Below are 15,677 nucleotides of genomic sequence, written 5' to 3' on the forward strand. Positions count from 1 at the left end.
TAAAACAGCATTCTCTTCTGTTTTTAATAAAATTTTGTGTTCTTTTCAGTTACTTCTGTTCTGTATGTTTTACCTACATCAGAGGCAAGTTAAAACATTTGCATCATGTATATGATTAATGAGCTGACTCATCGTCTGTGTGAAGAAGTGCCCCAAAACATCATAGTAAAGTGTTTGCAAGATAAAGCACAAGAGCAGAAAGCAAGCCACTCCTGGAAGATTTAAATCCCGGATACATTAAAGTCCCCCATCCCAATTCGTAAGCCTGTAGGCTAACTAAATCTGCCACTTTCTTAGACATCATCAGAGTAAACATTAATTTTTATTCACTAATATTTACATAGTTATTGTTTTGCACTGTGGCCTCTCTGGTGATACAACTCTAGCAACAATAACCAGAGAGAAAAATATCTCTTCAAAAATATAATTATGATAGAGGAGAGCAATGAATCTAAGAGCGGCATAGACAGCCAGAGGTAAAGGTAATATTTTAGGCCATCTATGGGCAAGACTCGATTAAAGTGTTGGCATTGAATCTTGAGGGACATTCAGGAGGTAGGCAGATCTCTGTGAGTTCAAGGTCAGCCTGGTCTACATAGTGAGTTCCAGGATAGCCAGAGCTATAGAGTGAGACCCTGTCTTCAACACAAAAACAAAAGCAAAGGGCAAAGGAGAGGATAATGGGACCAGCTTAAACTTAAATCATTAAATTTGTCTAGAGTGTAAATGTAAGTGATACATGGTAACCAGAAGAGTGGCTTAGGCCAAATCACACAGCCTTTAAATATCTTATGATCATAAAAAAGACTATTTTTCATACTTGCAATGAAGTGTTATTGGAAACATTTAAAAAGTCATTAATTCATCTGATAGAGCAGACATTTCCCAGATAGCACAGAGCAAAGGAGATAGCATGCAGAATACACTATCTCATCTTAGCTCTCTTGTTGAGAAAGCACACATGGAGAACATTTGTCATTCACTGGTTGTCTAAAAGGGAGACCTAATGTCAGTAGCAATATTTATGTCAGTAGACAAAACTCCATTTATCTTGTATCATGCTGATGAATTCTTTTGGTATTTCATATAGGAACAAAACAAGTGTATTACCTGTAAATTGCCCTTCGATGCTTATATTGTGTTTAATTATCATTACCATTAACTGCAAACTAGGGATCCTGTTGATCAGAAGAGCAGGTTCTTTAGTGAGAAGTCCAGTGAATTTCAGGCAATGTGCACATAAATATGGTATCTTCTTTAGCTCTTTAGTTATAGGAGACTGAGCTTAAACACTTGTCTAAACAGAGATTTTCTTGCCTCTCCATCTTCCTCTCACTTTCTTTGCTTATAGACTAAACTTTGGAACTCCTCTGCTCTAATTATCAATTAAATACACTTAGAGCACACTAAGGAGATAGTGTGAAACATGGCCAAAAGTAAACACTGAGAATTGATGACTGTCTAAATAGACATGTGGAGCCCAAGATACACAGCTGCCACAACCTGACCTACCATTTCTCCGGCCAAGAGTTTTACTAGAGGAAAAATCGCCGGGAGCCATCCAAATCACCTGGAAGAAAGTTCAAATGCCCCCTGGACTACTAATAAAATAGCATCACTTGCATATTTCTTACAGCCAACAATGGATACCTTATTGTTACAATTCAGAGAGCAACAACAGAATACCTGACTGCCAACTTAGGGTGCTGCTGGCTTAGATCATGCGTAAATTAAATCATTTGAGGGATTAAGAGGCTTGACTTTAATAGCCCTTCCTACTGTGGTTAAAAAAACAAAACAAAAGAGACTCAGCACAAGTCACATTTTGGGCACATAGATCAAAATAACAATAACATCAATTTTTAGCCATGTAATAATTCAAAAACACCAGAGTAGAAAAATACTTCATTTTTTTTTTTGCCATCAAAGCATCCAGTATATACTGCACACCTACTGTGTGCATGGAACAGAGTTAATAAAACAATTGTGACCATGTATAATCCATTGGTTAAGAAACTGCCAGGTTACATTTATATTCTTTTTGTTCCTACACTCTCAAGATCATCTGCTCCACAAGTCTATTCTACACTTTACAGTATCCCTGCAGGCCTTAGAGCTCTAATAATAAAGATAGATAGATAGATAGAAAGAAAGATAGATAGATAGATAGATAGATAGATAGATAGATAGATAGATAGATAGATAGGCAGGCAGACAGACAGACAGACAGACAGACAGAGAGACAGATAGATATAGATTCTGGCACTTGAGGGAAATTATGAAGCAAACTAAATCCATAAAATGAGAAAATTAATATACATATTCTTTAAAAATCAAAGTCTGCCTGGCATGGCAAATCCCCAGTGAATGTCTGTGATGAGCATTCACAACATTCCCGTCACTTGAATGCTCACTTATTATGTTGGGAACCTGAGGTAATGAAAGAGAAAAATACTGTTGCAGGTATTCTGTAGCAAAAGGTTTCTTGGGAGCTGCTAAGGGTGCTGCTGGGTAGCGAGGAAATGATACAGGAAAACACAGGAATGAGGTGCGCTTGGTTAAGTCCGCTCCTGTGGTGAGCATGTGGAGTTTATGCCTTAATGGTCTGAAAGCTGCTCCTGAGTGGTGTTAAAGCCTCGGCTGAGCAATCTTTTCCTGTTCTCGGGGAAAACCCTCTCACACATAAAAACGCAGACACTCGAGCTGGAAGAAGGCCAGAGCATAATGAAAAGTCTGTGAAACACTGCCAGTCTCTCCAATTGCCCACCACAGCCAGTTACACACATAACCAACAACGTCATACCTATGATTCATGGTATTCTGAATTTTGACTGTATGTTACAGTCTTTCCTCCATATTGAATATATGCATTAAGATAATTCAAGAAAACAAATGCTATTTTTATTAAAGAAAATAATGACTGTACGTCTAACAAATAACGGCAGCCAACGGCAGCCAACGGCACTTGACACCATGCCTTGCACTATCACATATATACGAGCTTACTTCTCGGCCCTGCTCTGCAGGGTAAAGAACTACCACCATCACGTGAGAGAGTAGGAGAGTACGAAACAGAGAAGTTTCGCTCCTAAACAGTCCCGCCTGTGGGTGATGTAAAACCCCACAGCCCTAATTATTGTTCACCACTGGCTCTGTGTCTGCTGACTTTGGAAGCAAGAAATGGATGGCACCATCCGTCTACGGCTTTGCCGATAGGAAAACTGCCCAAGAATTTCTCTCCTCGCTCCAGAACATCACTGATATTCATGGTCATCACAACACCACCACCCAGCTTCTGTGCTCAAGACCCCCCACACACGTGCTTTCATTAAAGTCTCCTCCGTGATGGCAAGAATACATAAATAAGCCAGTTTATATACTTTATAAAGCATGCCAACTTAAGAATAAAATAACAAACAGACTGTGAAATCACACAGTACCTTCACTGTCCACATTCCAACTTCGGGCTCCTTGACATTCACCACTTTGGCAGAGTTGTGGATATTCAACAGCTCGTTCAAGCCAAAGCCCTTTCTTATCAGCTTCCCTGAAAGACAAAACAGAGGTAGAAATCATAATTTCTCTCCCAGTTAAAGAGATAGGGTATTTTAGCATGAAAAAGCCTCGGGATATGATATGATTTTCAGTAATAGAGACAATTTTTTATTACTTAACAGATGTTTGTGTCATAGCTTGAAATATTGTTATTTGCATCTAAAACATACTTAATGGTGGGCTTCTGGGCACCACTACTGAAGTAACAGATCCCCCTTTCTCATGGGTTTGACAGTCACATGAGAACAGCAATTGATGAGCTATCACATCACCTCTAAAACCAGCCTAGAGAACAATTGTCATGTTACTAAGACATGACATGCAGTCACTAGAGACAGACAGCATAGAGGCAAAACCCAGACCGGAACACAGGTGTCTCTGGAGGTCAGTGTAGATGCTTCTAAGGTGAGTATCCTAGCAAACCTCTGTTTCCACTAGGTACAGGAGAAGGCTCGTTCTCAGAGGATAAGTACAGCATAGCGCTGTAACAAAATGAAAGGTACCAGCTCCTAACTGCTGGATAGGCACCCTCAGTAACTACCAGCTGGGATCTAAGGAGGAAAATAAACAAGACGGAGTTGAGCCCTAGCTTTTCACCTCTGTCTCCCCGTGGTCTCTTTGCTCAGGTTTGTATTTTAAATAATCGAAACATTGACCACCACTGTGTGCCCAGAGGGTCTTAAGCAGTAGGAGCGCGACTCAGTGAGTCCAGCCTTTCTGGGCAGCATGAGAGTTACTCTAGGGAGAGGAAGGCGGCTGCAGTGACAACTGCACAGAGACCAGAGCTCTGCAAGCCTTGGAAAGGAGGATTTTCTTCCTTCGTAAATTTCAGTGTTTGGCCAGTGTGGATGCGGACTCTGAGGAATATTTCATGTGCTTACAAAAATTATTTCACACTCTTACAGGACTGTGCATTTGTTTGCATCGATGGTGCAAATAAAGAATATAGCTACCCCCTTCCCCTTCATAAATATCAAACAAAGTAGATCAGACACCAAAACCACATGAAGTTGAACTATTTCATCAGAAAGAGCAGGTATGCTTAATACACATAGGAGGAAAAGTGAGATTCCTTTATTCTCAGATTTGCTTTTCAGTGTGAGTCGCATCATTTTCAAGAATTGAAAATCTTGTCATAAAACGCAAGCAAGAAAAAAGTAAGTCAAAACATTCATTCACTTACTAAGAATGCAGCACTGAAATTAAGTGCTAGTCTAAATCTGATTTGTCTGTCTGTCTGTCCACTATCTGCATGTGTATGTGTGGGTCATGTATGCGCATGCGTCTGCATTTGAACACAACCACACAAGTGGGACTCAAAGGCCATTTCAGATGTCATCTCTGGCCTTTTACCTTGATGTTTTGATACAGGGTCTCTCTTATTTGCCACAGCTGCTTATACCAACTACATGGCTTCCAGATAGCCTCCTGTCTGCCGCCCATCTTGCCCTGGGAGTACTGCATTTGCAGATGTGTGCTCCTGTCTTTTTATGTGTCCTTGCTTGGCAGAAAGTCCTAGGTGTTCAAACTCAAGCCCTGATGCTTTTATGGAGAGCACATTACCGATCAAGCCATCTCCCTTGCCTATTAAATTTAACTTTTAGAAACGTTTATGTTTTTTTTAAATTAAACCTCTCTAGAAAATGACAGTGAAAATTTAGAAAGTTATTTTATTAAAGAAAGTTAATTTAGAAGTAGTTATTTTAGTGATTTGTTCAAGATATTAACACATGGTAAATTTTACAGAATAAAATACTATAAAATATATACAAATTGAAGCACTGACCAGAAGACATAGTTCAGGGGTAAGGCACTAGACAAGCATGTATCAGAGCCCAAGTTCAATGTCCAATACTGAGATAATGATATTTATGACATTATTATATAATGTGTTATATAATAACGTGTTATATAAATATATTATAACATTTAGACATTTTTTTCATGTAGGTAATTGACTACAATAAATTTCATTAATGTAATTTGTTTAATTATGAGAGAATTCAACATGTTCATTCTCACATTAATTCAAAAACACAGCTAATAACGGTCTCATTTCAAACATCATAGTCACTTATGAATACTCTGAACTTATTTATAAGCTGAATTGAGTGTGCAAAAAGTGCCCTTCTCTGTTCTTCATGTTTAATATCAGTATTCGATTCATCTCACCAAAAGGATTGCGAATTTCAATCACGGGAGACGGGCCACTCAGGGACACGGTAACTTCTTTGAGGCTGGGATCAAAAGGAATTTTCCAAGTATTTACAGCTTGTTCCAAATGGTCGGTGGATAAGAGGTGAACCTTGGAGGCCTGCACGGCTTCCTCCACCCACTTCAGCACCTATGGAAGGAAAAGAAACCTGTGAATGGAGCCTGGCCTGAGAAGTTTGGAGGTTTCCTCACTTCCGGTTCCAGGCTGGTTCCAGGCTTGGCTAGACGCTGAGGCTCTCCTGTGTTGAGGGGAGGCTTAGCTCATCCTTACCCTGCCTCTGTGTGCTGTAGGCTCGCAGGAAGACGCTAGTTTAACCTGCGCTCCAATTCCAAGTTTTCTATCCTGGCTTAGGACTAACAATTAAACTACAGGATTAAACGCCATGAGATGAAACCCAAAGGGACCTTAAAATAATTGTCTACATGTGAAGAAAAATAGAGAGAACCTGTCTTTAAAAAAAATTCATTCTGGATTTTAATAAATCTAGGAACTTTTTTTTAAAAACTAATGGATTGATTGTTAAGTGGAATTTAGACAGGCTTAATATTTTAAATGGTGTTAAAGCAGGCTTGGTAAGGTTGTATTATTCTACTTTTGGAAAAATAGTTTCAGTTTGAACAAGATAGCCTGTTTTTCTTTTCTTTTCTTTTTTTTTTTTTTGGTGATAAAATGAATAAATACCGCAAATAATGGGAAAAGTAACAAAAAATAAGTAAAAACAAACAGACAGACAAAGAAACAAATAAAAATTAGCAAGGTATTTCAGCTTCAAATCAACTCAAGGAGCACATAAACCAATAAACCAAGGACACACCACAAAGTTAAATTCGAAAAGGGTGTAAACTTGGCAAACATCCACTTCATATAATTTTACAACAAACATAATTTTCCCATTAGACAAAGGATGCATGTTTAGAAATTAACTGATCTTAACCCAGCTCTCAGACTTGGTCACGTTTACATAACATCCACACTTGATGTGCCCCGTTACCTTGTAATGAGGCACAAGATCCGAACAGCACAGACCCTAAGCAATTATTAAATTTTAAAATATTTTAAATGTTGTATTAAAATATAAAAAAACCAAAGAAATATTAACTTTCAGTGCAAGCAGGCACAAGCTAAATAACCAAGCAACAAATATTGAACAAGGTTTCTATTTCCTATTAAAACATCCTTTTCATTTTCTTGTTTTTCCCCTAAAGACTGTGGAAAAGCAGAAGACATTTTAGCATGGTTAGCAATGTGACACAGTTGTACTAACTCTAAGAATAAATGCGCGTTGTTTAAAGTTCTCTCCCAGGCACTTGGTATTGATGGACATATGTTTGCTTATTTAGTAACAACTTCTCTTTTCCGCACTGGTATCTACTGAATTTTTTGCTTTTATTATATAGCATTTATATTTTCATACATACTCCTGACATTGCTTAAGGGATAAATATCACATATATTTGTTTGTATATCTAAAACCAGGTGTCATGGGATATAAATATTAAAGGCGGCCTATGTATTAGTGGTGAGCAATCAGTTGTAATAATGACAAAAATCATGTCTTCTGTTTGTTTGCTTATTGATATGATATCTCAGGTGTCCCCGGTGGCATTGAACTCACTATAAAATTAAGGCTCACCATAACCCCCTGATCAATCTGTTTCCACTTGAAAAATGATTGGATTATAGACATCCTGCAGGCTTCTAAAGTAAGGGAAAGCAGGAGGAAAAGAGGAATGCTTGTTGAACTATGGAAGTACTATCACACTACTCCCACATAACTAACACTAAAATAATATGTCTGTTCCTCCCTGTGGTGGTTTTAATAGGTATGGCCCCCATAGACTCAAGTGTCTGAAAGCTTGGTCATAGGGAGTGGAACTATTAAGGGAGGAGGGCTTTGAGGGTCTCACATGTGTTCAGGCCACGCACAGTGACATAGTTCTGCTGCCCATAGATCAACTCTCACGTCCTCCGGCACCACGTCCGCCTGCACACTGCCACATTTGCCACCATGCTGATAATGGACTGAACTTTCGAAACCATAAACCGGCCCCAATTAAATGTTTTCCTTCATAACATTTGACTGGTCATTGTGTCTCAGCACAGCAATAAAAACCTTAAGACACTCCTCAAATAAATATTCCTTTCTGGTTATATGTTTCAATTAAAAAATGTCATAGACAGATAAAACAATCTATGAAAGACAAGTTTTATGTAAATAAGGGAAAGGGCAAACTCTTAGTAGGTAGCAGGGAGGTTATGAACAGATGTACAAGAATACGACAGATAGGGAGCAAACAGGAGTGGCTCACTTTAACCAGGGAAGTGCTCAGATCCATGGCAAGCTGAAGCATCCAAAGCAGCACACCTCAGAGGAGCTGCATATCCACGCTATCTGCAGCACTGTCCGCCGTAACCAAGACGAACGGGGAGGAAAGTGTGGTACACAGACCCAATGAAGTTTTATTCAGGAGTGAAAACAAATACAATTGTACAATTGTGCCGTGTGCAAGAAAATAGATGGAAGTGCAAGACTGCTGTGTAAAGAAAAAGCAGCCTAACTCAAAGAGAAATATCACATGCTTCCATATCTGCCAGCTAGCTTTATGTATGCACGTGTAACACACACATATAACTTGAGAAATGGACTACTCAGGTGATAAATAGATCTAATGATATATGGAAATGGGAAGAAAGGATAATGAAGGAAGGAAAGATAAATATTGCTTGTTTTTCTCATATGTAGATTCTAGATTTAAATACACACATATTCGTGCATATATGACAGAAAGACAGAAAGGCGCCCATAAGAGGCATGAGAAGGGAACAGCAGGTGAGGAAATGAGAGAAACAGGAGGGCAACGAGGGAGGAAAGGTGAACAAAGTACAATTTGTGTGTGTGTGTGTGTGTGTGTGTGTGTGTGTGTGTGTGTGTGTGTGTACTTGTGTATGTGTGTACTTCTCCCTGTGGTAGATATGTGGCTTATTTACTGAACACTGCCTTTATGAAGGCACACACATATACATGTACATATATGATGGAGAGATAGATGGATGGATACAGAACCATGCAAACCATTAAATTATGCACTTAATTAAAATGTAAAAGAAGATTAACATTGGAAGCATCTCATAAATATGGTTCCATAAGCCAGGCTGAGACCTTTGGAATTCTTCACAAAGCTCCTCTTGAAAATTACTAACATTCTTAAAGAGTGAAAGTGATGTATTTCAAAGAAAACTGTCATGCTATCATGAACAAGTTCAAAAGAACATGTGTTCCATAAATCAAGTGATAGATATATTTCCTTCAAGTTTAACCTTATAAAGCACCTGGATTTTCCATATATATATATACCAATACAACTTTACAAAGAAGTGAATGTTGTTATTTGAAGAGCTTTTAGTAATCTTTCATGAGGGAATATGAAAGCATAACTTGCCCTTCTCATCAAATCTCCCCACATGACAACAGGAACCAGGCCAACTATAACTAACATTTGACATCTCTAGAACATATGAGGTAATAATCAGTGTTGACATTTTTATGAAGATGGCTTTAAAGATTTGCTTTGTCTCCAGAAAACACAAAGGACTAAGTTAGTGTCTGAGAAAGCAATCAATAAATTTAGGCAATTATAAAAACTCATTTAGAGTCTGAGAAGGGAAGAGGAAGAAGAGAAACTAAGCAAACCGACAGAACATGGGTTCTTCAGGAAAGTCCAGAATGGTCATGTCTGGTTCTCACTAGAAGGTGGGTAAGGCTTAGGAAGCAAGGACCACTAACAGTCCATCACATCTAACACGGACACAGGAGAAGGGAGGGAGCCACAGACAGTGCTGGGGAGATTGTAAGTTAGTGCAGCCTCGATAGACATCAGTACAGGAATTCATTTTTGAAATCCTAATAAGACCACCATATGATCTAGGTACCATATGACTCAGTCTAGGTATATATATATCTGAAATAAATCTAAATAAGCAAGTCACAGGGAGATAAGCACATCACAGGGATTCCTGGAATTACTATGCCGAATAAGGAGCCAATGCCCCATCAGCAAGTGAATGGATAAAGGCAGCAGCGTGGCACTTATACACACTGAAATCTCCAGCAGAAGAAAAAAAAGCAAAGTTAAAACATCGACAGGGAAGGAGTAGAATCTGGGGGTCGCTGAACCAAGCGAAACAAGTCAGATTGCTAAAGGTAACTATTATGTTTTTCTCATCGATGCATAGACTCTAGAGTTTAAAAGAAAGAATCTGTAAGACAAGAAAGAAAAAGGGGGACTATGTGTAGGAGGAAGGATACCAGTGGGAGGGGGAAGCCGAGAAGATAGGAAGGGGGATGAGAGATGGGTGTCATATGCAAAATATATTTCCATAAGACCTTGGAGCAGAAGCATGGCCATTGAGGAGGAGAGAGCCGTGGAAGAGAATACAGGCATGAGGTGGTGTTTGGGGTGGTGAATATGAGACACTGTCAGAGCGAAAACCACTTATTTAATACCTCAATTGCAAGAAATGTTTTTAAGGAAGGTCAAAATACAAAAAGCACCAACATCTCCAAGTTAATGATGAAGTGGTTCTATTAAATAGAAACATAGTGAATTTATTTTCATGCATATCCTTCAGTAAGATAACAGTTTATCTCTGTGTGTTTCCACAAATACATCGAGCCTTCAACTACAATGTAGTGAGGTTATACATTACAGAAAACCTATCCAAGTCCTAATCATTCTTGGGAAAATGATGGCCTCCCTAAAAGCAGAGGCACTTTCCTAGGGCAAGTGTGTTCAGATGCTGTAGAACATAAGCTGGTGTTAGACACATTTAATATCACTTTCAATTCATCAACATAACATTTATGGGATTTTCACAAAGAGATTATCCTGTATCATAACAATACTTCTTGGGAAAGACAAAGTGCAGACTCTACCAGGAGCCTCAGAGCACTCTGTTATCCACTACTAAGAAAAGTCTAATTGAAAACAGATGCAGCTCAAGTGATGAGGAGATACAGATACTATCAACATGTGAACAAAAAACGTATCAATGCAAGCTACAGAGTGCGCCCCGAGGTTTCTGGCTTCTCAGGTTGCCAGATATAAAGGGAAAACATCACTAATTGTCTGACTATGGGGACCATTCTCATGAGATTGGGAATGATCTATTATAATGACAAAGGGAATGAAATAGAATGAAGTGAGAGTCTGGGTTGTGCGTTGCTATCAACACAGTACTTTTTCAAGCCACTAGGGAGCCATTGGTGGCACTTTAAAGGTTTTAATGTAGAAGTTGTTCTCTAGTTATTCCTAGCAATTTATCTGTACAATGGGCCTTGGAGACAGACCGACAAATCTTCCTCCTTAATTTGATAGATGAGAAAATTCATATCTGAAGCGAGTTCTTGCATTGTTTTAATCTGCCCAGACTTATTCTGCAATAACAAGCCACATTGTTTTTGCTTAAACTCCTTGTGTTCACGAAGATGCCAATGCAGTTCAAAGATGATACAGCCTATACCATGACTGCTAATTATGCCTCAGTGCACACATTTATTTAATTCTGGAACAAGGCGCTGATGTTTGAAAGTGGTCAGTGTTGTTATGTTTGATGAAATATGAAAGGGAAATCTGAGCATATATTAATGACCAGAACCTGAGTAGTTTTGTTCAGAACGTGTTCTAGTTTGATGTATTGAAACTCTGATAAAACATTAACAAGAGGCAACTTGCTGGAGGAAAGCTTCGATTGGGCATCCTGTCTTGGCCTATCATGGGGTGAAGTCAGGACAGTAGTGTGAAGGAATGCTGCTCGCAAGCCCACTCATTTCACTCTCGTGCTTACCCTGCTGGTGCTGCCCACAGTGATCTGGACCCTCTTGTATCAATTAACAGTTAACATAATCCCTGACAGACATGTTCACCAGCCAGTCTAATGTAGGGAATCCTTGGAGAACTGTGAACACTTTGTGATGTACCACTACTTCGCAGCAGGTGTATCTACAATGCTCATTACACGAAGATGCTCCCAAGAGCTTCCCACTGATTATCACAAAAGCCCTGGCACAGAGTCTCCATGTACAATTATCTCTATTTTAGAGATGAGTAAGAGTGACTTATCTATCCCAAAGTTTGTAAGTCACAAAATTAACAACAAAGCAACATGTGCCTTGTGGTCTCAATATTCTTGTCCTTAGTATTCTGTTTAAAAAACAGCAATTTTCAATTCTTAGCCAATCATTGTCGCACTACAGTGCTGGTAAGCTTCACTGACCCTCCTCCAACCTAGCTAAGAGAGATAGGCTTTCCTAGACCATCAGGAGAATCCTTTGGTCTGGGTTCAATGTTATTATTGCCTTGTAATATATTGTGGAGGCCACAGTTCCAAATTTTCTTCAAAGCCCCTAAACAGCTAATAAACATCTCTGTGATAACTAAATGTGTTAAAGACGCCATCAGAAAGAGGTGCCTGAAGTGCAGTTTGAGGGGCTGAGGTCATATACTAGAATTTAAGTCCATTAAGTCTAGCTAGCATTATACTCCACCATACACAGAGGGTGTATGTCATCCTCTGAACATACCCTTTAGAAAGTTTTCAATAATAGCCCAGAACTCAACTCTGGAGTAAGGTTCCTTCTATTTTGACCCTAAAAACTTTCAAGTTATGATTTATCCTGCATGTGCATAAGCCCATAGATAGCTAATGCGCTTCTCATGCCCCTAGGAATGTCCCCAAGAATGCTAAGACTGACTAGATTACTTAAGTCCAAATGCATGCTGAGAAGATTGCTGTAGATGAGTGATTGATGCTCAGGCTTTATACGATGCTCAGAACTTGGTTAATTTGTGTCTGTTTCTAAGGATGTGTTCAGTGAGAGTGCTGAAAGGAACTAATGTCACAGTTTAAGACCTTACTGAGTCAATCAAAACATGTTACATCTTCAAGTGTTTTGAGAGGATCTTTTACAGATAATATCCAATTGTATTACCCTTCGTGTATTAAGTTCCTATTTAAAATAGAAAAATTTACAATGAGCTTTACCGTCAGTATATGCCATGAACAAGTATGTTTGCCAATTCAGTACAAATGGTGTTATATTTCTTTGTTCCTCTGTGTCTCTGTCTCTATCTCTGCCTCTGTATCTCTCTCTCTTTCCCTCTCTCTCTTTCCCTCCCCCTCTCTCTCTCTCTCTCTCTCTCTCTCTCTCTCTCTCTCTCTCTCTCACCCACACACACACACACACACACACATATACACAGAGATAGACAAACTGACAGAGAAAGATGGGAAAATAATGTCAAAAGGTTCATGGTACATCGGAAATTTTATCCAGTTCACACAGGTTAGAGAAGATTATTAGTTCAAAAGGTCTTCTGTTTAGCTTTAATTATCACCTTGACACAATCTAGGGTCACCTGGAAAAAGTGTCTCACTGAGAACTCAACTGTGTAGATTAGGTTGGCTTCTGGGCACATCTGTGGGATGCCTAATTGTCTTGATTACATTTTTGATGTGGGAAGAGCAGGCAAACTATAGGCAGCAGCATTCTCTGAGCTTGGGTCCTAGACTGTGTAAGAGTGGAGAAGGTGAACTTGTAGGTGAGCACGCATCCCAACGCTTGTCGCTGCTGTCGCCTATGGATGTGATACGATTGTTCTACATCCAGGACACATCGACTTTCTTCCCAAAGTTGCTTTTCATTGGGGACTTTTATCTCAGCAACAGTAATGAAGAGAGGAGAAAGACATAGAAAACACTACGCTAATTCATACGAGAAGGATCAGACAAGAACTCAGAATGGGTGCTTCACCTGGGGGAATTTCATGATGCTTGAGTTATATTCTCAATAAAGTTCTTTTTATTTTAAAGAAATGTGGGCTCAGTGGGGACTCTGGAGTTCACTTCAACTCAGGGAGCACCTAAATCTTATGTAAAGTAGCCATACTTCCTGCATGACAGAACCACACTAACGTGCAGCAGCTGACAAAACAGACGTGTACTTCAGACATGCTTGGAGAGTGAAGTCATCCCCACTAGTTATTTTAAACCTTCGCAGTATATTTCACTAATTTATCTTCATAAAATTCTTGTGTCACAGTTTTTGCAATTTAGAGATGATAAAAGAAACCCAGCTTGCCAGAAAACACAGTTTATTTAAAACAATAAAATGCAGAAGATTGACTTTATCATTTATTTTTTTTGCCATTAAATTATTTTGTTTAGCATATGCAGGGTGCACACTTCAGCCACCCCATTTTCACTCTTACCGTTTCTTTAATAAAAAAGAAAGTGATTTTTAATTATATAATTAGATACATATGCATACAGACAGGTGTATGTGTGCATGTGTTTTCACACAACATACATATAATAATTAGGCTCTCATTACTGGACACCCTAAAATACCCTAAAAGCAGGAAGAAATTCAAACTGTCTATAAATGATGAATTATTTAAATAAATAAATATCCAGGCTCTCTAGAGTAATAAAAGAACACTTAGACAGAATGCTTGAAAATTATTAAAGCTACAGATTCTATGCCCAAGCTGTTTCTCTCTTTCTATTTCACCTTTGTTCATCTACACACACACACACTCACATACACACATACACACACTCACATACACACATACACACACTCACACACATAAACACACACACATACACACACACACACACACACACACACACACACACATACACACACACACACACAGGGGGGAGAGCAGAGATAGACAGAGACAGGGAGACAGGGAGAGAGGGAGACAGAAAGATAGGAAGACAGGGAGACAGGGAGACAGAGACAGATTACAGATGTATATCTCATTTCTAGAGCTGTGTGTTTTACATAATCAAACTTGACTTTTTATTGTAAAAGTATCTAAATACCTCACCTAAAATAGGTAAGAATGATGTGAAATTTCTTGGCAATGGTTCGAAATCTGCTTCTTGAATTAGAAAGGAAATTCAGCTGATTAGATCTAATCGAAAGGAAAATTCATTCTTTAGAAGAAGGTATTAATGTAACGACCTCAAAAAACTGATCATGTTACTGAGGCATCAAATGATTGAATCAGAACACTACTCCTCACTGGATTCTAGAATCTAAATCATAAATGGCCTACTTTTTTATGACTACCCCTTAACCAGTACTTATACACTAAGCTCCATTCTCAAAACGTGATAAATTATAACTCAGTATGTTTTAGGCCCTGCAAGTTTGGTGGTCACATTTTCAGTAATATATTTCTAAAATAATTTGAAAATAACAGAAATTCTATGCATATGACTAAAATTCTCTGCATGCTATTACTGTAACATTATTACTGTACAGGATAAATGTAATTCTCTGTGTATCTATTATGTTTCATTTCTAGCATTAAAAGAAACTTTAGATCCTACCAGAAAAATAAGCAAATGAAGGAAAGAAAGAGAAAGGGAGGAAAGAAAGACAACAAATTATTCTATTTTGACATAGAAAAGATCAATCTTAAAAATTTAAAGATAACAACAAAATTGTTAGCATAAGTTTGATTATACAGTTTTCCAATTTTCTCTAGATGTAAATTCAGTTTGCTCTGATGTGTTCTGAGGCTAGAAAAGACAGAGAGGAAATTATTTAGATGCTTTAAAATGTTAATAATGATTGATTAACTCAAATTCACAACGGAAGTACTCTTATTAATGAAATGGAAAAACCTTATTAGTCAATAGACTATAATTCTTTCATCACTAATTAAGACCATATAATGCAAAGAGACCCTAGTCTGTTGGTTGATGCTCCCACACATTAGACAGAGTCTGATTGGCACTGAAAACATTTGCTTTATTGACTTAATTGTTTCCAAGTTTCCAGGTTGATGTTCATGCACTCTGACTGACATATTCTTTGGATTATTTTCACCTA

General features: G+C 38.4%; 1 protein-coding gene across 1 annotated transcript in view; it reads right to left on the bottom strand.

Annotated features, from left to right (window-relative positions):
• Hmcn1 (hemicentin 1) overlaps positions 1 to 15,677 on the bottom strand; it is a 435,972-nt gene that overhangs the window by 260,029 nt on the left and 160,266 nt on the right. Inside the window, exons 5-6 of the mRNA XM_052199882.1 lie at positions 5,728 to 5,899; positions 3,441 to 3,547 (exon numbers count right to left, since the gene is read on the bottom strand). Of these exons, the coding sequence (XP_052055842.1) occupies positions 3,441 to 3,547; positions 5,728 to 5,899 (279 nt within the window). The remainder of the gene's footprint in view (positions 1 to 3,440; positions 3,548 to 5,727; positions 5,900 to 15,677) is intronic.

This window comes from Apodemus sylvaticus, chromosome 12 (assembly GCF_947179515.1).
Source record: "Apodemus sylvaticus chromosome 12, mApoSyl1.1, whole genome shotgun sequence".
In the NCBI taxonomy this organism is placed as follows: Eukaryota; Metazoa; Chordata; class Mammalia; order Rodentia; family Muridae; genus Apodemus; species Apodemus sylvaticus.